General features: G+C 32.8%; 1 protein-coding gene across 4 annotated transcripts; it reads right to left on the minus strand.

Annotated features, from left to right (window-relative positions):
* Positions 1 to 4,788: 4,788 nt before the first annotated feature.
* On the minus strand, positions 4,789 to 21,077 carry LOC106459054 (nascent polypeptide-associated complex subunit alpha-like). Of its 4 annotated transcripts, none has more exons than XM_013918629.2 (7): positions 20,988 to 21,077; positions 17,056 to 17,151; positions 16,593 to 16,690; positions 13,185 to 13,409; positions 11,484 to 11,615; positions 10,361 to 10,483; positions 4,789 to 4,925 (listed from the first exon to the last, which is right to left on the minus strand). In XM_013918629.2, the coding sequence occupies exons 2-7, from the start codon at positions 17,120 to 17,122 to the stop codon at positions 4,911 to 4,913; spliced, it is 660 nt and encodes a 219-aa protein (XP_013774083.1). In that variant the 5' UTR covers positions 17,123 to 17,151; positions 20,988 to 21,077; the 3' UTR covers positions 4,789 to 4,910. The 4 variants fall into 4 exon arrangements, with proteins under 4 accessions (XP_013774083.1, XP_022241138.1, XP_022241139.1 ...); XM_022385430.1 differs by lacking the exon at positions 20,988 to 21,077 and adding an exon at positions 20,780 to 20,889; XM_022385431.1 differs by lacking the exon at positions 20,988 to 21,077 and adding an exon at positions 19,186 to 19,210.
* Positions 21,078 to 21,448: the final 371 nt, after the last annotated feature.

Raw genomic sequence — 21,448 nt, forward strand, 5'->3', positions numbered from 1 at the left:
TGCCCCCATGGCTGAAAGAGCAAGCATGTTTGATGTGACGGGGATTCAAATCCGCGACCCTCAGATTGCAAGTCGAGCACCTTAACCACCTGACCATGCTGAGCCCCAATAGTTATTGAGGAGTCTTAAGTTGCTTTGCTTTGTGAGCCTTCATCTTTTCTTGACTCTCCTCAGACATTCATGTTAATGTTGATGCTTTTCTGTCCCAACTATTTAACATGCTTGTATTGCATTACTTCCAAACCATGGCAGTTTCTTGTACTTCAGGCTTTGGCCTCACTCTGGTTGCCATTCTCCGCTACACATAGAGGATCTCCTGAGGTATATAGTTATTCGTCTTTCATTTTTAGCGATCACTCTTTGCCATTCTTAGTTCTCACTGTACTTCACCTCATGACAATAGAACCCACTGTATGATTGGTGTTGCCTCACAGGGAATAATTACCAAAATCTGCATCAAACAGTGAAGTATGAAAAAATGTTAAGCTCATCTGCCCCTGCTCAGTACTTGTTGTTGAGATGGGGCTTTCTGCAAGACTGCTTCTACAGTGTCTATGTATATTATATCTTCCAGGCTCTTCTGCATTTGACAAAAAAAAAAAAAAGATGGAACCAAGTGTTTTTAGTCATAGTATCCTGTTGTACTGTTTTTCAGCATGAGACCTAATTCAAAATTTTTGTGCTTCTCTGTGTTCTCCCCAATTATTCCAGTTGACTATGAGAGAACACTTGCTTCCCCAGTCCCAAGCTGCTGGGAAAGTTGATATGGACAGTTCCTAATTGGGTGATGCAATCCCACTTATACAAGACCAAATGTATGCACCATCCATTTGGAACACAGAGTTGGGGTGTTAACTGGTAGCATTGTAGTACAGGACATCCCACTGCATTATGAACCAAGCCAGATGAGTCTTGGGCTCATCTTAGAACACAGATCTGGGATGCTACTAGTTGCACCTGATTTTTGTTGCAAGTACCTTACGTATTTCTCCAGTGTGAAATGCCCTAACTTATAGCCATAGACATGCTACACACTCATGCTCAGCTGACTGCTTGTGTGATAATGGACAGTTGAGCAATCTGTAATTCTGCCCAACAAGAGATCTTTATGACAATATATTTTACTGAACCTTAACAAGTATTTCCAGCTTGAAATGGATGTGGTCATGAATGTCACAGTTCATGGACTTTCCCTTTCTAATACTGTTTTCTGAAAGAAGTTCATCTTCGTAATTTTTCTGCACCATCTTCAATGTGGGATTATAGCTCTTTGTTGTGAAGAGGCGAGTAGCATTTCTGAAGTTAACACTTTCCCTTACCTGAAAATGTATTTCTGGTAGATACTCGCCTCACAGCACCACCTCCCCACTACAAGTTAATTTAGTTGACTTCATCAAGAATAATCCTGTGTTTATATACTCATTGTATATACTGCATGGAGGATGTGTCACCCTCCTTTTGGTGAAGGGCTATAGTCTAATGATGATTATATCAAAGGCTGGTGCAATACGCATTGACATGTGTGGAGGTGGGAGCTTTGTTCAAGGTTTGTGCAGGAAATTAGATGACAGTGTATGTGATATAACAGTTCTGTAGTGAAGCAGGGTATCTATCTGAAATATAGTTTCAAGTAAGTAAAATATTAACTTTGCTTTGATGTGGTGACCTTTGGTTTGATTTACTTTCTACCTTATACTATAAGTAGATTTGCAGTAACCCAAGCCAACAAAATTCTAATAACATCAGAATGTTGAATAGTGACAGAGTTTCTAGAACTGGAATGACAAATAAAAAGTCCTAAAATATAGTGTTCTTTTCATATTTGAATTCAACTTTCGTTTAAAGTATTTAGTAAAAAGCAGTGAGACAAGAAAGACTGATTAAAATACATGAGCTTTTTACACTAAGTAAAGCCGCTTTACAGAGTTGGCATTAGTGCTTGTCTGCAGGTCTAGTAAGACAGATTTTATAAAATAAGCACGTGAGCAAACTTTGCTAATTTATGCTCTTGAAATTTTGTATCAAAGTAGTTTTCCATATAGTTTAAATGTACTTGAAAATTATATTTTATTGTTTTAACTCTAATTTCAAACACTTTTAAGTTTATTTTTATCTACTCATACTCATTGGATATAGAAATTTCTAGCATACCATCAACTTTTGAAAACCATCATATTAATTTTTAAGTGTTTTCATTTCCAATTTAGTAAGGAAACAATCAATAACTTTAGTGTATTGGATGACTGTTAGGACCGAATTTTGCTAGCTATAAGACTTCCCTGTAAAATCTACATTGTATGGTTTTTTTTTTAATTTACACAAATATTTTATGATTTATTTGGTTGTTCATAACATTTTATATTTGTTAATTAGATCTGTAGAGATGGTCATTTAATTTTAAATATGTATTGTACTTTATTCCACCTCCAATCTGTAGATACAGCTGTCATGATTTATAACTTTAACAATTATGTGTGTTAGAGGTAACTTGTCTTTAATGCCAAACAAACTGAAGTTGATCATGAGATCGGTGTTCATTGGTGGTGTGTTACTGAGAGGGTATAAAAAGAATAGACCGATTAACTTATGGCCTTTGGTGTTTTATTTGGTATTTCTGTATTGCTTCAATCAGTTACTGCTGGTGTGAATACACTACTGCAAGTAATTGGATACTAGTACAGGTTTCATATACCATTTAGTCTGTGTGGATCAGCATATCAAGTGACTGGGTTTCTAATGTTTTTTTTCTTTCTTTTAGTTCTGACATCTTTTTTATTAATAATAGCTCTGATTACTTTAAACCATTTTTGTAAATTTTTAAACTTGTGAAGATTATTTTACATTGTTGGTTTCATGTATCGATTTAGGGTTAACCTAACTCTTCAGAACTTACTGAACTTCATGAGACATTATTAGAATTACAGCCAACAATATTATTAACAGTGATGGCACTGAACTGCTGATTGAGAACACTTTAATAATTATAGGTTTTACTTTTCTTGTATTAATGACATTGAGTGATTCTAGTTTAACTGGTTAATGGGAGCAACTAGCATTAAATTATTGAACACAGTACAAAGCTTTATTTATATATGTATTTTTAATATGTTTTTTTTTTAAAGGTGAGTGTAGCATTGATTTTGTGTCCCCATTAAGTATATTGTTGAGCTGGTTTCCTGAACAGGATGCACCAACATGCTGAGTTAACACAATGTTTTTTACCAGTCTTAACCAGAACACTGAATACATTATTAGTTGTGAATGGAGGCACTTTTGACGCAAAATGTACCAGCCAATAAAAGATTTGTAAAACAACTATGCAGTAACTGTCATAAACTGAAAGATCTTATTACATTTGATGCTTTTAGAAGTTTCTTTTTATATTTACACGGTTTACACTAATAATTTAAACATTTTACTTTTTAATGTGGAGGATGTAATCAAGTAATTTCATTTGGTTTGTCATTTAGCTGTCCAAGGAAGGTCAAGATGTTTCAGTCCCTCAATTTATCTCTGGAAAAATGGATATTCAAATGCAGTATGTATAAGAAATAAATAGTGCAGTAGTAACTGAGAAGTTCATTTTATTAAATGGTATTTATTTGCCTTTTTTCTTCATGATTAGTATCACACTGGAAATCAAATAGTGTACTTTAGGCAAAAATTGTATTCAACAGGTGAGTTACCAAGATTGTAAGATATATAAAGTTCAAGAGCAGTTGTGTATGAAAAGTAAGTCTCGCCCAAAATATGCAAGAGACTGGACACAAATGCATTTCTCAAGGAAACAAAAATACTTAATTGTTTAACATCATAAATGTGACAGAAAAAGAAATGGCATGTGAAACGTCTGTACAAAGAAGTTTCTGTTTGCACTTGCAGCTGGCTGGTTAATGAATAACAGCAAAATATGAGGCAAGTTTGGTCAACATCTGAACCAATGTCATTCATGTGTATTACCTACTTTTGTAGATGTCTGTATGAGAGGCAGCATCATTTCCAAGTAAGGTGACAAATCAATGTTTCCATAGGTACTACTTGTTTCTGTAGATGTCTGTATGAGATGCAGTGCATGTCAATGGGTTTCTTTCGTCTGTTCGGCACTGTGGCATGCAGGCATACCATATTTTTGCTATACCTTGTTTAATGTATAACTTATCAAAACTTTCATGTAGCTAAATGAAGAATGTTGATCAAGGAAGTAACCAAGTTCCTTTTGTCCTAGTTACCTATTGTTCTGGATCATTTATGTAAGGCAGATATTTTTAACATTAACAAGATACCATTGTTGACAGCCAGTCCAGGCTTTTTCAGCAAAATGGGTGAATGGAACTTACAAATTTGTTGGGCTGCAGGAAATTTCCTTGGGAAAAATAAAATAAAATTTCCGTGGCTTCATACTATGTACAAGCCAGGAAGGGTACCAAAGTAAATGTTTATTTAAATTTGGAAGGTTACAGGAAGTTTTAGAAAAAATTTTGCTTTGTGTTTCAAAAGATGTCTGAGTGTTTGACACTATTTTATTGCAGTTCTCTCATTGTTTTGACACTAGAATTAAATGTAATGCAGTTTTAGTATGCTGACTTCACTGATATTTCATCATTCATATCTTATCTCTCATGCAATAAAAAGCCTTTTTTTTCTAATCTTTTTTTGTAATCTTCAATATTAGTTTAAGTTTTTCAATTTCTCAAATACAGGTAAACTCCTTTAAAATTTATTGTATTTGAACACAATGTGATAAGTCTGGTGAGAGTTCATCACTCAAAAAGTGAGATACCACAACAATATAAGCAAACATTTACTTCAGAATAAAACATACTTGAAAGACATACAATATAATATTTTTTTAACAAGACAAACATGACACATTCTTTCTACATGTAATATTACCCTTTCATCTCCCTCTACTACATTGTCAGCTCCTATTAAAAAATAAAAGAAAAAAAGTACTTATAAATGTATTTCTCATGTTTAGATAAGTCTATACATATAATAATATACTATAAAAAACCAATCTTCAGTATAATTCAATAATTAAAGACATTTAAAATATATTTTTTCAATTTGAACAAAGCTTTAACAGATTTTTATAGATCAATGAAAGAGTATATTTAAGTCTGGACTGCATACGTGGGAACCACAAAACTCTTATAACCCTGGGACTGCATACCTGGGGATCTCAGAACACCTATCAATCTGGATTGCATAAATGGAAAACTCGGAACCCTGAACTGCATACGTGGGAACCACAAAACTCTTATAACCCTGGGACTGCATACCTGGGGATCTCAGAACACCTATCACTCTGGATTGCATAAATGGAAAACTCGGAACCCTGAACTGCATACATGGGGAAGTCAGAACTTTTACAGTTGTTTATTTGAGTAGTGCTTGCTCGCTGTTTTTGGACGAGCACTTACACATCTATATATTATCAGTTGAATGATAGTTCTTGATGTGCAATTGTTTTTTGACAAATAAGTCATTTTCACCCAATAATCAGATTTTGTCATTCACAATCCCTCACTCACACGGATGCAGGGACAGACAGTGGAGATACTTGCTTTTTTTTCTTTATACTTTTATTCTGTATCATAATGAATTGTGAGAACCTGAGTGGTGAAGCTACGGTTGAACTTTTAAACACAGACTACTTAACAGATGAAGAATATAACATACGGATTAAAGAAATGTGACCATACTGAAGGAGCCTGAACACAAAAGTGATCTTACTGGTACAGAAATGATGAACCCAAATTGTCATTACTTTCAATTTCCACTACAAACAGTGTTAGAGGTCAAAATGGATATTGCAAGACACCATGAATAAAGGATCAAGTTTTGTTACACCAAAGATAATATTTTTATTTCTGGGGTTCTACAGAAACAAAATAAACAGATGTGCCACAAAATTTAGAATATATTGTCCAGGGTACAATATTTCGTTTATCTCACAAACAGTTTGCAAATAATCTTTAAAATGTGCTTCTTCGCAGGATACATTATGTTCTAGTGCAACAATATAATCTCTGTAAATAGTTTAATAAACTTTCTTGAGAAGTAAAGAGGGTTCGTTATGTGATTTCAATAGTCAACTAATAAGTTCAGCTAAAATTATCTAAGTTGGTACGAAGAAGTCCCTGTTATTTTTTTTTTCTGAAATACCAACTTTATTTCACTTTCATCCTAATTGCTGATGTTACATACGTACATCTGTATATTGTGTTAATTAACGTTTTATTATGGTAATGTTGCTCACAAATTTAAACTGTCCCTTTTCCAAGTACTTATAGAAGTATTTTGGAACTATTCCCAATCATTAGTACTAAAAATGTCTAGAATAAATGGAAAGGTTACTTCTTAAGGTACTGATAGTGTGCCACAGACTTATAACAATTCATTCCTATTAAGAATATAAAAAGTATTTCTAAATGAACTGATTGTTTGTATATCAGAAAATGTTTAAATTAACATTTTCTTACACTGAAAATGTATTTTTAACAGATACTTTATTTCTTCTCACATAATAGCTTTCCTCAATTTGTGCTGCCCTCTATATGCTTAATTTACACTTCCCACAAGCTTTGAAGCTCCCACCTAACATCACCCATAGCTGTGTTGTAGCATGCAACAACCCTCCACCAATAGGAGTGTGACACACCCTCCTAGTGCAGTTGACTCCCTTTATACCGTAGAGCACAGGCATCACTTCTCGATTTGGCACTCAAGTGTAACAATATGTATTTTTTTCCTTGTGAAATTTTCTGATTTAGGTGTTTACTTCATGTTTGGGTGTGGTCCGATCCCTTGCGAGATGTTTCAGACTATTTACGTGTAGGCTTTCTTCTTTCTCCCTCCATGACTAGGGCATATGTTCCACATTTCGTCTCTGCATCATGTTTTCTTCCATTCCCTTCTTTCTATCCCCCATTTTTCCAAAATTGTTCAGTGGTTGTTAAAACAAGGTTTATCACTTTTGACCATAACTGGTTACTGGGCAGCTCTACCCAATACATTTAGGTTTTCTTACTATTTTCATGTGTTCTACTCCTGTCTTTTCTATGCTTTTTTGTTAATTTTGCCATTTTTCTCCTTCTCAATTTGGACCTGAATACTGTACTCCATGCCCTTAATTCTCCTTTCTTTGACCTTTTAGTCTCTTGTTCCTTGTACCTTCTCCTTACTTTTTGCCTGTGGCAGTAGGAGATGTGATGTGTAAGCCATTGCTGCTTCCTGTATTTTTTTCCTCCAATTTTTCAATATTATTCTCCTTTGGTTCTGAATCCTTTTCTCTGCCCTATCCATGTGGTTTGTTGTTCTTTGGCCTGTTCTGCTCCATTTCATAGTTCATTCTCCCATATATTTATTCTTTGGAATTCCTCATCTCCCCAAGATTTTCTTCTATTATTCTCAAGAAATAGCTACAACACCTCATCCATTTAGCCCATACTTCATTGGATGTAGATTCACATTGACTCTTTCAAGTCTCCTTCGCATATATAACACCTTACTCACTCTCTGGATCTCCACTTCAGTCATCCATTGGAGGAGTTCATGCAAATTGCATATGGACTACACCATTTACTTTTGTTGCACGTTTTCTTCATCATGTGGATACTGACTTCCTCCTATTGCCCTTCTACATACTCCTTACCGGTTCAGAATGAGTAAGTTCTCTTGTATTATATATCTTACCTTGACAGTGGCCTATTTCTACACCTCTGGATTCTGCTCAGTGGCAAGTGATGCCTGTCCAGGAATACTTCACTTTAAATCTGCACCATATAACCTTACAGGTCTATAACACTTGCTGATGAGATGGAATGTTTCACTAGACTGCTAGAGGGTTCCTCCCAATACCTTGCTTCATAAATAAGGCCCGTACCAACTCATAGACTATCATGGGTAAAGCATTGTTGAGATTGCTACCTATCCCCCTGGTCCTACTTGAATAAACTGGGTCTGGTCTGCCTTTCAAAATAGGTTTTTTTGTGGTCACATACTGCACTGTCTTACAGTGTTGTGTTCCTCCAAACTCCCCACTGCATTGTTCCCCCCCTTCCAGTAGAGTACAGGAGTCCTTGCCACTTACCAGTTCCTAGCTGCTGGGGTGGTGGACCATGGAGGCTTCCTTCCGAGTGTGACCACTTCCCCTCAGTTGATAGTAGAGTGGTGGTGTTCTGTTGGTGAAGATGGTGAGTACTCTATTCCTACAGTGGACTGAAAGACAAATTCCCGATGCCTCTTGGTCTTGGATTGGACGAATCCATAACATGCAGTTCACCCCTCCATCTGGCTTTTCCTCATCCTACCACTGCTTAGATGTTGGATCCTGAGTGGCCTAATGTTGTATTGGTGTAGGACCAACATGTGGTTCGTAGGGCTCCTCCTCTTCCTACAGATCGGATAAAAAATTCCTGATGCCATCATGCTTGCATTCTCCCAGATGTTGGTTGTGTACTAGGTCTGCACACATGTGCCCTACCAGAGTTATAGGAACAGAAGTTGCTTTTCCCTTCTGCCTCCTGAGCTTGAGGTGAAGATGGTTAGGACCCTCCTACTATTGTGGACCAGATGACAAATACCCGATGATGTCTGGTGTTGAACTGATTGGATTGGCATATTTTCTACCTGGTTTCACAACATGTTATCTTTACTATGGGTGAAGAGTATACCTGGCACAGTTGGGGTGCAGTCTTCCACGAGTGTGACTCTATACATTAGGGTATTTCACTCCATGGGTTTTCTTTGGGTGTCTTCCAAAGAGTGCTCATCTAGGTAACTTTTGCACCAATCCCTCCACCTTTTCAATGTGGGATTCTAGATATTATGTGAGTGGATGTAAGGTAATGCATCGGAAGTTAACATTTTCCAACTCTGAAAATGTATTTCTGATAGATACTTACTTCCTCTCACACTTCCCACCCATCCTCCCACTTCTGGTGCATCTGCTTTTACATAATCTTGTTGTGCTCTACCGTATAGAGGGGAATCAAAGCTAGTGGGAAGTGAAAACTGAGCATATAGTGAACAGCACAAATTGAGAAAAGCTATTAAGTGAGAAGAAGTAAAGAATCATATTGGAAATGCTTTTAATGAATCATAGGAAAAAAGTTTTCTGGTAATATTATTCAGAAAAAGTGAAAAAATACACATGCAGGTATATATAGGTCTGAACATGATATATATACATTACAGATTTCTTTTCACCAAAGGTAAAACTGAGATATAGAGGCCTAATACATTTTTTGATTTGCTGTAACCTCTGCTGTGGACTGCAGTTTTGCCTATTCTTGGCTCATCAGCACAGCTTGGGTCAGCAAACCAAAGAAATACAGCAAGGCTTCTTATAATGGTATCATTTATGGCAAATCACATAGTATGTTAAGCCTCTCATTTACAGATCAATTAACTAACTCCCATGAGAGGACACTATAATCACTTTGTCTGTGTAAAAGCTATCATTCAATGTATTCTTACAGTAGTTTGGCTATTTCAGACTGTAAAATAGACAGCAATTGTGATTTCTGTTATCCTACACAGAAATATATCATTCTATAAAGATGTGTAAAACTCATTTTACTTTGACTCTTTACAATTAACATCCTTATTTTGTCCACAAGAGGAAAGCATCTACATCCACATCTACCTTTCCTTCAAATTACTTACTGACCTACCAAAGTCTTGTAAACTTTTATAGCACTACAAGAACTCCCTTTTTTTCTTACATATTGACTTTTGCTTTCACAATGATTTTATCTAAACTGTATTTGTACACTTATAACAAACAAGTTTATGGTGAAGCTCTAATAGATTTATCTTGACCTTTTAAGATAAGCTTACAGCACATAATAAGTTTGACAAATCAAGAGAAACCATGATGTGATTTTTAGCAGCTAATGGTAAGTGAAACTTACAAGAATTCAAAAAATATTAAAGATATTTTTAAAATGCTGTTTTTCTTTCAAATTCAGGTAAAAAATAAAATTAATAGTTTTTTTCATTATAAAACTTTATGCATATATTTAATAAAATTTAGATAATTATACAATAAAGAGAAAAGCAAAGTACAAAAAACTTTTCTATACATACAGTTCAGATATGCAGAATCTTTTAGGATCTGTAATGCTGGGTTAGGCCTACTTCTAGAACCAATATTTTGTACAATGTTTTATTGTACTATATATTTAAATAAATAAAAAAAAAAGAGAGAAAAAAACTAACAAAAATATACCTTTCTGATTGATCACTAAAATACTTAAATGTCAGAGAAAAACCATTTCCTCAAATTCTGGATGTTATTTTTCCAAACAATTAAAGATAAAAATATCAGTTGCCATAACGTTTTGTTACTCACCATGATTGCATTCACAATGTCATTATTATTGTTTTTAAGTGCTCGAACAGCTTTCGGTCTGGACACATTAGCCTGGGACATTACCAAGTCAACGTCTTTACTTTCCACACCACTATCATCAACCTGTTTCAAAATAAAAGTATTATCCTTACGTATATTTTCAATGTTAGTAAACATTTTTTAAACTATACCATCATTTTAAAAATAAAACAAAGCCTTTAGTAAAAACTGTGACTATTACATTACAGTAATACAACTATGTCTAATACCAACGTAAGTCTATAAGACCCAGGTTCCTGATTCATTGCACCTGTTGTATAATTTGTTATACTGCTTTGTAAAAAAAAAAAAATTACTGCAAGAAATAGTATGAATATTAAAATTAATTTTTATAGATTATGTAGCTTTTGTCAATGAAGTATTCTATGTTATATTTGTATGAATTTGCAGTTTTGAAATTGAGAAAATCTCATCATGATGTGTTTTTAAAGAAACAATTAAAAATGTTTACCTTTGTTGTAGATTTTAATTAATGATTTTAATTTTTCTACATTAGTTTTAAATTTTCCTATAAAGTTTTATTTTATAAAACTGTAAATTTACTTTCGTTTCAATTCAAAGAATAACGTATGTAGTTTCACTGTGTTTACAATCACTGGTGTTAACTTTTTTACAATACCAAAATTATAGTCAAGCTGACTTTTTAAAGATTGTTAATAAGGAGATTTCATTTAATATATATATATATATATAATTAGTTTTAAATCCTTTTACGTGATATATATATTTCTTTGTTTGTTTGTTCGGAATTAAGCACAAAGCTACACAATGGGCTATCTGTACTCTGCCCACCACGGTTTCTAGCATTGTAAGTGCACGGAAATACCGCTGTGCCACTGGAGGGCGTATATATTTCTTTAACAATTTGTTTTGGTGTATTTCTTTGCCCATTCTTAGGCCTAATGCAAACAAGGCCTAACACAGTGGCCTTGCCAGTGAAACAAAACACTATTCAATTATATGCTGTTGAAGTCTCTTCCATGAAGCTCATTTTCATGGGTGCTAAAGTACCAGAGGAGTTACCAGTGATACAACTTTAACAAATTAATGAAAAGAAACTAACCTCTTCCTCAGACTCCTCTTCAATTGGTTGGGAGACTGTTGTTTGTGTGGGTTCTCCTAATGCCATTCCAGCCTCAGGTGTTTTAAACTTTTCTGCTGCTGCCATCTGTGCCTGCTGGCTCAGATCTTCAATCTGTAAACATATTTAAATACCTATGTTATGAAAACTAAAAGGATTTTTCTTTTATAAATGTCAAGGTCATGTTTGGCAAAATTAATAATGATTGGTTTTCTTAATTAATAAAATTATATGTGAAAGTTATTATATTATATTATTTATATTATAAAGAAAGCTGGAGAATTTGTGGTATTTGGTGAAAGATTAATTGATTGCCCCCATTAACAATCAGTAGAATGAACCTCAAACAACAATACCTACAGTTAAAAGAAAAAAAAAGTTGGTAATGGGTGCTGCAGTTGGCTTCTCTTAGTCAGCAGTTCAAAACTACTAACAGTGGCAGGTAGTTTTTCCATAACGAAGACAGGGCAAATAAGTTAGGTCACAATAATTCAATTACTTAGATAATTGGAATAATCAAAAATAGTAATAATTGTAAACCTTAATTTCAATTTGTTGATTATTTTGAGAAAATAGATTTAATTGTAATTTTGATAAAACATTTGTTTAAATAATGAAAAAGTCAGTAATAACTGAAAATACTCATTTTGATTAGTTATTTATTTTTGTGCCAATCGATATAACTGGATTTTCAATCAATTGATTAATTTACACGACACTCATCAATATAACGGCTAATCATAGGGGATCGACTATACCAATTAACTGATTAAGTCGCTCAACCGTACTTAAAGATTTAGCACACATCAAATATTAAATTTTGAAGTACTGATAAAAGGGGCCAAACAAACATGATTTAATTCCACAAATGTTATAATGTTTCCTCCCATTCTCCAAGAAAACAGATCAGAAGTGTTTACAAAAACAGAAACCTATAATACGATGAAGGTGATAAAATAAACATCTGCAATCAAAGTGAATTATAATCATTTATGTTGTGCATAACAAGTCTCTTCCTCACCTGCTTTCTCATCTTACACCACAACAACATTATGTGTTTAGCATTACATATAAATAGCATTTTAGAGAGACATTTGGCTGCCATAGGTCCAGCTCAGCTGGTGGTTTCTTGTATTCTTGACAAGAATCTCCACAGCAGTGATTCATGGCAGAAAGAATATCTATAAAGTGCTGTTTTTAATTAAGTTTGAATTGAAATGTCATTACATAAACACACCAGTAGATAAGTGTTACTTTTCTTTTAGAGCTAAATCAATCTGCCTACAAAACTAAATAAAATATGCTTCAAAAATTAAAAAACAATGAAAATTGGACTGGTTTGCTTACAGTTTCATCTGGTAATGTTTTTAGAAAGGAAGTTATAAAATAGTAATTTGGTCATTACCTTTACTATCGGACCTTACTTCTATTCTTCCCTCATCCCATCTCAACTTAGAGAAACATATTTTACATCAATATTTTACTATTAAATTTTCTTCATATTATGTTGCTCAAATGCTTCTGATGAAACATCTTTTTAAAAAGTTTTCTCAACCAGAGGCCATCTAGGTAGAAGTCTTATAAAAGATCTCATTTGTTGTATAATCAGACCAAGTTTTTTTTCCTAAATCCATGACTAATAACAATAAAACATTTATTAGTGATGATTAAAGAAACTCGTACCTTAGCTTCACCAAACATAATATATGTATCTGATGCTGGACTTTTATAAACATCAGGTTTGCTTATGACAAACAAAATGTTTTTAGACTTCCTTATGGTCACTCGACTCACTCCTTGAATTTGTTTCAGTCCTAATCTTGACATAACCTTTCTTGCTTTTTTCTCACTTCGACTCTGTTTGGCCTTGCTGACCATTTCCTCTGTAATACCAGCAGCCTGGGCCATCTGTTAAAAATGGAAGTTTTTATATTCACATGACTATAAAATATATTTTTAACTCTTACTATATGGGGCAACAAAAATACAGAAACACAGTACTGTAAATGACTCAATTTTGTTTTTAACTTAAATCTTTTTTGTTCTTACAAATGTATGTAGAATAAAAAAAATTAATTCTGTCTAAGCTCATGAGATATGTTATCATCAGATCACAAACATGTTTCTGCTAATTACATAGTTTTAACACATGTGGCTATAAAATAAAAAATAACCTCATAAGATGAAACTTGTCTAATTTCTTAAAGGAACACTGTTAAAAAAAAAAGTGAGTCAAAATATATGCTAACTTTCTTATGAAAATAATTCATTTACTGCATACAAATTAAGACTTTGTTCATGCCAGATACCAATCCAAATGTTATGATTCAACACTGATCAAAAAATGTTTAAACCTAGTCAAAATCCAAGTATTATATCATTATCTGGTTAACAATCCTTTATTAGTTGAGATTTGATTGATGCATTGTGGTGGAAAATATTTTTTTTTTTAATATTTTATTTATTATTGTTTGTAGCTGCTTTTGTTTCTGTTTTTCTTAGGCTAATTCTGGGATTACTGGTTTTGTTTAATCATCCTGGATATACTATTATCCTGGAATTTTGTGTAGCCCTTTCTCAGTTTACCAAAAAGGAAGTCCATGTCTTTCAGGACATCAATTTTGGAAGTCCCATTAAAAAACTCGAATGTCTCAGAATGCTGTATGTTACGCTAATTGTCATCGTAACAGTGCAACTTTATTACAGGGCATGTGTCAAACCACATTATTTGGACTGTTTATCTGTGTGTGAAATGTTGAATCTAAAAGTGTTACAAACAGTGCCAATACATTCCAAACATGTAAAAAAGTTACAATAACAGCTGAAGGATAACAGTCTACGCTAATGGTAGAGATTGACTGGGACCAAAGGATGGACATCCCAGCAACTTTCAGAGATTAAATTTCGGGCATCCAAAGGTAAATTCTTCACATATTAGTGCTAGGCAACTAGTGGATTTGCTAATCAATTAATTGTCAGGTACATTAATCAGTTATTCTCAAGAGACTAATCTTCCTACTTCCAACTTGCTTTGGACTTGTAGTCTGGTAGTTGCAAGTTCAAGGCTTGCCAGTGTCATGCCGTCATGTCCTTGAGCAAGACACTTTACCCCACTCCTTCTAGTCACTTCAAGGCTGGCCATTGTCATGCTGTCGTGTCCTTGAGCAAGACACTTTACCCCACTCCTTCTAGTCACTTCAAGGTTGGCCATTGTCATGCTGTCGTGTCCTTGAGCAAGACACTTTACCCCACTCCTTCTAGTCACTTCAAGGCTGGCCATTGTCATGCTGTCGTGTCCTTGAGCAAGACACTTTACCCCACTTCTGCTAGTCACTTCAAGGCTGGCCATTGTCATGCTGTTGTGTCCTTGAGCAAGACACTTTACCCCACTTTTTTCCAGTCTACCCAGCTGTTAGCTGGGAGTTAACCTGCAATGACTGGATTACCATTCTTATCCACTTGTGCAACTTGGAATCAGAGTCAAAAGCACCAGCCTTATGGTTCTTCACAAAGACATGACAAGAAATTAACTTACTTTAACTAAACACACTTTCAAACAATCTTTCATTTAATATGGTGAACTTCCTCGAGTACAACATTTTACAACTGAGTTACTTATTAAAATCTAATCTGTTGTACATGAAAACATATCACATACACATTGTAGAACAATCCTGTAACAAGCTGAAAATACAATTACCATTTACTGGCTTTCTCCCTACACATTTTCACAATACTACTCTAATAAAACTAAAAAAATAACTCTCCTTATAATGAATGTGATTGAGAAGTTGATAATAAGAACCAGAGTTTAGAAGGAACTCATTAAAATGATTAATTTGCTTACATTTTAAGGAAGAAACTACAGAAACACACATGCATGCTGAGATACCAATAAGTCAAATATCTTAAAACCTACTGTACTAGGCAGCATTTAAGTAGCAAGTGACAGCTGCCAGATCTTTGTTTTCCTCTTTCAGTGCTTCCTGTCTAGCTAGAGACAGTCATAATTAAAAAGAAGTTCTTCTCATGTAAACAGATTAATGACTTAATGGTATTACATTCTGTTAGACTGTTAATAGTTCAAGTTATTTAGCAATCAATATTTTTTTGAGCACATAAAGAATAATGAGTATTAGCTTGTAATTTCTTTATTTAAGCAATCTCACCACATGTAAAACTGGTTTAATATGCTTGTAGATTTTAATAAGTAAACAACACATATAAAGTTACAACTACACTATTATTTAAACATACAAACTGTCATCAGTGTGCTAGTAATGTAACTAAAGGCCATCAAGCCATGCCTTTACATTTGTGACTTGTGTTCAAGCAGGACTCAGGCGTACTGTCACTTGAAGTCATGGCAATACAAGTAGTAACAGCTAATATTTTAATTACTTGGATAGTTGGAATTATCATAAGCATTGATTTCAATTAGTTATTTTCATGAGTTGTGACACAATTGGGTCAAACTATAAAACCTTGAATTAACTGAAAATAATAATGAGAAATCATAATGATCATATTTTGATTACTTGTATAGTTGGAATAGTCAAAACTATTAATACTCAGAAACAGTAATTTTGATTAATTGATTATTTTTATGTGACATCGATTGATGCTGTTAGGTTACTGACTAATGAGCCAACCCCAGAGCATATAATACACTGGGACATCCATTAATTTAAGCAATATTTGTTAGAAACTTTTTTTCTACCTACTATTAAGTTCTTTCTGTTTTTGTTTTTATTATTTCAACTCCAGATGTTTGATTTTTGTCTCTTTTTCAAATAATGTACTGAAGCTTTTAATTTAAATTTTCTGGACTGGACACAGGCGTAATGAAAAATAATTTTTACAAAAGTCTGCAAGATTTTATATTCTAAGAAACAAACAAGCACTGTCCTACCAGGCTTATTTGTTCTGCTTGCAATAGTAGAAATACTGATGTATCCAACAATGGGCCTAGTCTGGTTGAGACTCACCCAGCCTCATCCAAACTTTTGTATGTGGCTAATCCACTGATGAAAAGTAACAACAACAATAAAAACTACAGTGTTTTGTTACAATCATTTAGGTGGACATTACCTGCGATTGACCAGATGTTTTATTTTCTATGGCTTCTGGCTGATTTTCATGCTCAGGAATTGATTCATCACTTTCAGACTCTGTTCCAGATCCACTAGCTGAGAAAAATTACTTGCACTAAGTTTGATTTATTCCAGAAGCAGCAGAAAAGTTTCAAACTATGGTGCAAGACTACTTTGTTAAAACAAAATGAGAACCATTGTATTTTACTTCTTCTTAGAAAAAGTAATATACATATTAATATATTTTAGAAAAAATAAAATAATTACTAGTTTAATGTGTTACTACACTAATTTTATGCAAAATGCCATGTGTTGTTTCATTAATGGGCAACTATATAAAATTTCACATAATTATAATTTACTGTAGTTTACTTCAAAAGATAAAACACAACCTCAAATGTAGCTTTAGAAAACCTATAAGATGGACTATGCTACTACATATTAATTATAATACAACGTGCCTTCTTCAGTTTTATTCTCCACCTTATCTTGCACAGTTTCTACATCTGCTGTGCTTACTTCAGGCATTTTTGGGGGTTGTTTTCTTTCACAGCTCTCTATAAAACAGAATAAATATTACTGTGTTGTTGTTTTTCTAGTTGTGAACAATAACATCCCACTAGATTAATAAGTTCTTTTAAAAACTATTTAATTTCTATAAAATAAAGCAAAAAAATCTTTAAATCGATATTTTTTTCAAGTATAAATGTAACATAAATAAAAAAAAAAGTTCTCACCAAAGCATCCAAAGAATACTACCAATTAGGGAGCTATATATATATATATATATATTATTCATACATGAAGACTATGAAGGAAGTGGGAGAACTTGTAGTATCATAGTATAATACCTTGGTGAATTGAAATTAAGTAATTCAAATAATATTTTCTACATATATAAGTATATATATATCTATATATCTATCTGACATTAACATAAATTACATGACTCTGTTCCTTCTTAGAACATTAGGGTCTTACTGATATCTGATTTTTAAGACCAATGAGAAAGACTAGTTTACAAACTAAATGTTAAATTGCTGTTGTTTTGGAAAACAGATATTCTTTTTATTTTAAAGGCAAATATTTAAGTAATTTAAAAATATTTTAGCACTGTCACTTAAAGTTCGAAAAACATTTTTTTTGTATTTCAGTAAACAGAATTATATTATTGCTCACATCTAATTATATCGTTTTTTGTACTTTGAAAACTATAGCTTGAAGAACAACATCAACAAAAATTTAAATTCATGGAGGCAAATTAAACTATGGCTTCTGAATCACAAGAAATGAATAAACATCTACACGGAGGCAGCTGAATCCACTGAGGTTAATTCATAAATATGTCAAATACAAATTCAGAATACATTCAGAGGTTAAATACAACAGTCTGGTTTAACAATAACATAGATTATATATATTTCTTCCTTAAAAATTTCATTACTTATAGATTCACTGTTAGTTTGTTTTGATGTTGGTTTGTAGGATCTGATTTTAAACAGAAAATTACCTTTATTACTACAGTGTATCAAATAAAACAGTGTTTGTTTTTATTGCAACATTTCATTTCTTTATAGTTAACAATTGATGACTAATCATAAAATCAATTAAATGGAATTTGACTGAAATTTGTTAATTATAAATACATTTTTTTAAATCAAATTACAACCTTTCAACTACGAAAATTTCAAAAAATATTGGCATACTAAAACCATTTTTACGTCAGCAGATAATTTTGGTTTATAATTACTTTTAACATTTTAATATCTGAAGACTGTAGAAATGATTGTATGTTCTTGCTAAAAATTAGCCACTCCTGTTTATTATTTTGCTTGAGTTTCTTTACTTTCATAACATTAAAGAAATTATCAATTTACAACTGATACCTCCACACCTACCCCAAAAAAAAGACACACAAGGTAATACAACACATCAGATAACAATGATTACATATTATAAATTTGTAATCAGTTTTATTCTACACCTACAAATATTGCAATGTGAAGAATCCCAAAAGTTTGAGGTTGGAGATGAGTGTATTTCCCCTCTTGAACTTAACCAAATATATATTAGACATAACAATATATTAATCTCACAAATTAGAAAAAAGCAAATCATCAAGATTAAATTTAACTTTGCTTTAATCTTAAAATCCAAAAAAAATCAATTATGAACACAGTTATTTTTAGTTAGTTTCTGATCAAAGGTAACTACAAACATCTTAGCTAAAACATAACTTATACATTAATGAAAGCAGTTCTGTTTAAAATGACAAGAAATATACAGCATCATAAACCAGTACATTAGAAACCTATAACTTACGATTATAGTACATTGAATCATTGGTTAGATACCCTTGCTGTTAACATCACAGATGGAGAGAGATTAAGTTCTCAAGTCACAGAGATCATGAAAAATTTATTATATCTACAATTTATATACTTTAAAAAAAATCTTTGATACTTTGGATGAATGTATCTAAAGACATCACAATCTCTCAAAGGCAGTTGATGAAAGAATTACACATTAGTATGAGGAGTTAGAAAAATAAAACCAGCTTTTCATAAACAACCAATAAATTGGTAACTGACCAATTTTCATAGTGCACAACCCTACTTCTAGTTTTAGTGATACATCCTAAAACTTTAAAGTGACTATGGCACAGAGTTGGCTTCAGGAGAGCTGTCATTTTATAAATGTCATCATATCTATTATTAGGAATCATTTAGAAAAATAGTTTAAAACAAGATTTTATTAAAATAACAGCATGATTTTATGATAACATTTTAAAAATTACAAAGAGCTTGCTATAGTTCTTTGATAGTTAAAATTTCTATACTTTTGGATGTAGTTAATCCTGTACATGTTATCTTGACTAAAAAGATTGGATAAGATTACTCATATTTGCTAAAGTATAGAAAACATTTTATTTCACTGCAGTGTTCATAATAATACATAACTTGGATAAGATACTCGTGGAGAACATTCTAAGTTTGGTTTAACAAAGTAGATAATGGTACCTTGAATATTATGAAGTGCTGAGTATCAGCTTACAAGTTCCCCAAGTCTTATAATTGTTAACTTGTGGAATAGCGTGGCTATATACTTGTGCCAATAGTTTTAACTACTACTAAGTTTTTGTTGGATAAATATATTCAAGTGAGTATTTGCACAATTTAGATGGGATGGTTCTTGTTACTCCATGACAGGGGACCAGATTTAGCTTTACTGAATAAACCTGTTTTCCATTTTCTAGCTCTTATGATGACCCCTGAAGGTTTAACAAAATCAGGTATCTAACAAGTTTTCAAGACATTCAAAATACTCGTACCTTTATAAAACTTATTACAGTTGCTAATTATTAGTAATAAAGTATTTTAACCCAAAAATTTCTTTCTTTTAGGAGTTTAGCTGGTTTCTAAAATGTAGATCCAGACTCAGTACAATCCTAAAATACATAGTTTTTATTTCATGGTAATTGAGTAATAATTTTACAGAAATACACAAATATTTGAGGGTTATCAAAAATCAAAAACTGTTTGAAACGTTGAAAAATGGAAATATTTACTGCAAAATATGAGCTAAACATAATATTATGTACGTCTCTTGTGGAAGCTTGGAATTTTCGATGCCATCAAAATGTCTTTATTCTTAATATTTTTGTCCAATTTCAATTATATATTATACATATTCCATAGTTCAAAGATTGTCATATCTTTATCATGATATATTGATTACTAAGCTACTATTACAACTGTTAATGTTGGAATGTATTTTTTGGTCCACATTTCATAACATCTTGAGAGGCTGTCCAAGTCTGCAATTTGCTTTAGTCAGACCACCAAAGCTTTCAGAATTCTACATAATAAAAATTAATATGAAGCCTTGCAGTACTATTTGTAGATTAATATGTTCCTTTCCTTGTTATGAACCATGATAAAACCTTCTTATTAAGTTATTTATCAATTATTAAAATAGTCACAGGCTTTCATATTATTATTACTAGAGTAGAAAGACGAGTATAGAATTAGTAGTGTCTTACTTTAATGTTATTATTACTTAAGATTAAATTACTTGGTTATGATCATCTCTGCAAGCAGCAAAGATGCAGTAACGAATTGACTTACATAAGCCTAACACTAACAATAACATTTGAAAAAGTCCAAATTCTAGCACTACACTCACTAGCAAACCCATACATCATGAAATTTGATATATTGTTGTGGCTTTAGAATTCATGGCTGGTTGAAAACAAAACTATATAATTATCATAGGTACCCTTAAAAGAGACAGATCTTTCACTGACAGTACAATACGCGAATGCAAAATTACACAACTAATCCCATAAAATTCAAATATTACATTACCATAAATAAAACAACTACCTACTCACGTTTCAATATTCCTGATAAAATAGTACATAGCCATCTACCGGAATAATTGATTTGATATAGCCTCTAAATATTCAGTGATTTACAGTTGTTGAATAACAATTCTCAGTAGCATTTATTTTAAATATTAATTGTGCGTTTCATGACGTAATGTCCCCGGCGGCTCAGCGGTAAGTTTAAGAGCTTATAACGCTAAAATCGGGTTTTGATACCAGTGGCGTAGCAAAAGGGGGCAGTCGCCCCCAGGCGCAGGTGTGAAGGGGCGCAAAATTTCCTCTGGCCTATAATGCCTATTAACTAATAATTATGCCCTCCCATAGGATATAGCGCAACTGCCATACGTTAAGTAAATACGACACAGTGTTACGTTATGCGTGTGTAGTACGTTTGCAGTTTTAACTTTTAAAAGCCGCCCACTGAAATACAGTGAGACCGAATTGACGTACAGAAGTAAATTATACTA

This window comes from Limulus polyphemus, unplaced genomic scaffold (genome assembly GCF_000517525.1).
Source record: "Limulus polyphemus unplaced genomic scaffold, Limulus_polyphemus-2.1.2 Scaffold552, whole genome shotgun sequence".
NCBI lineage: Eukaryota > Metazoa > Arthropoda > Merostomata > Xiphosura > Limulidae > Limulus > Limulus polyphemus.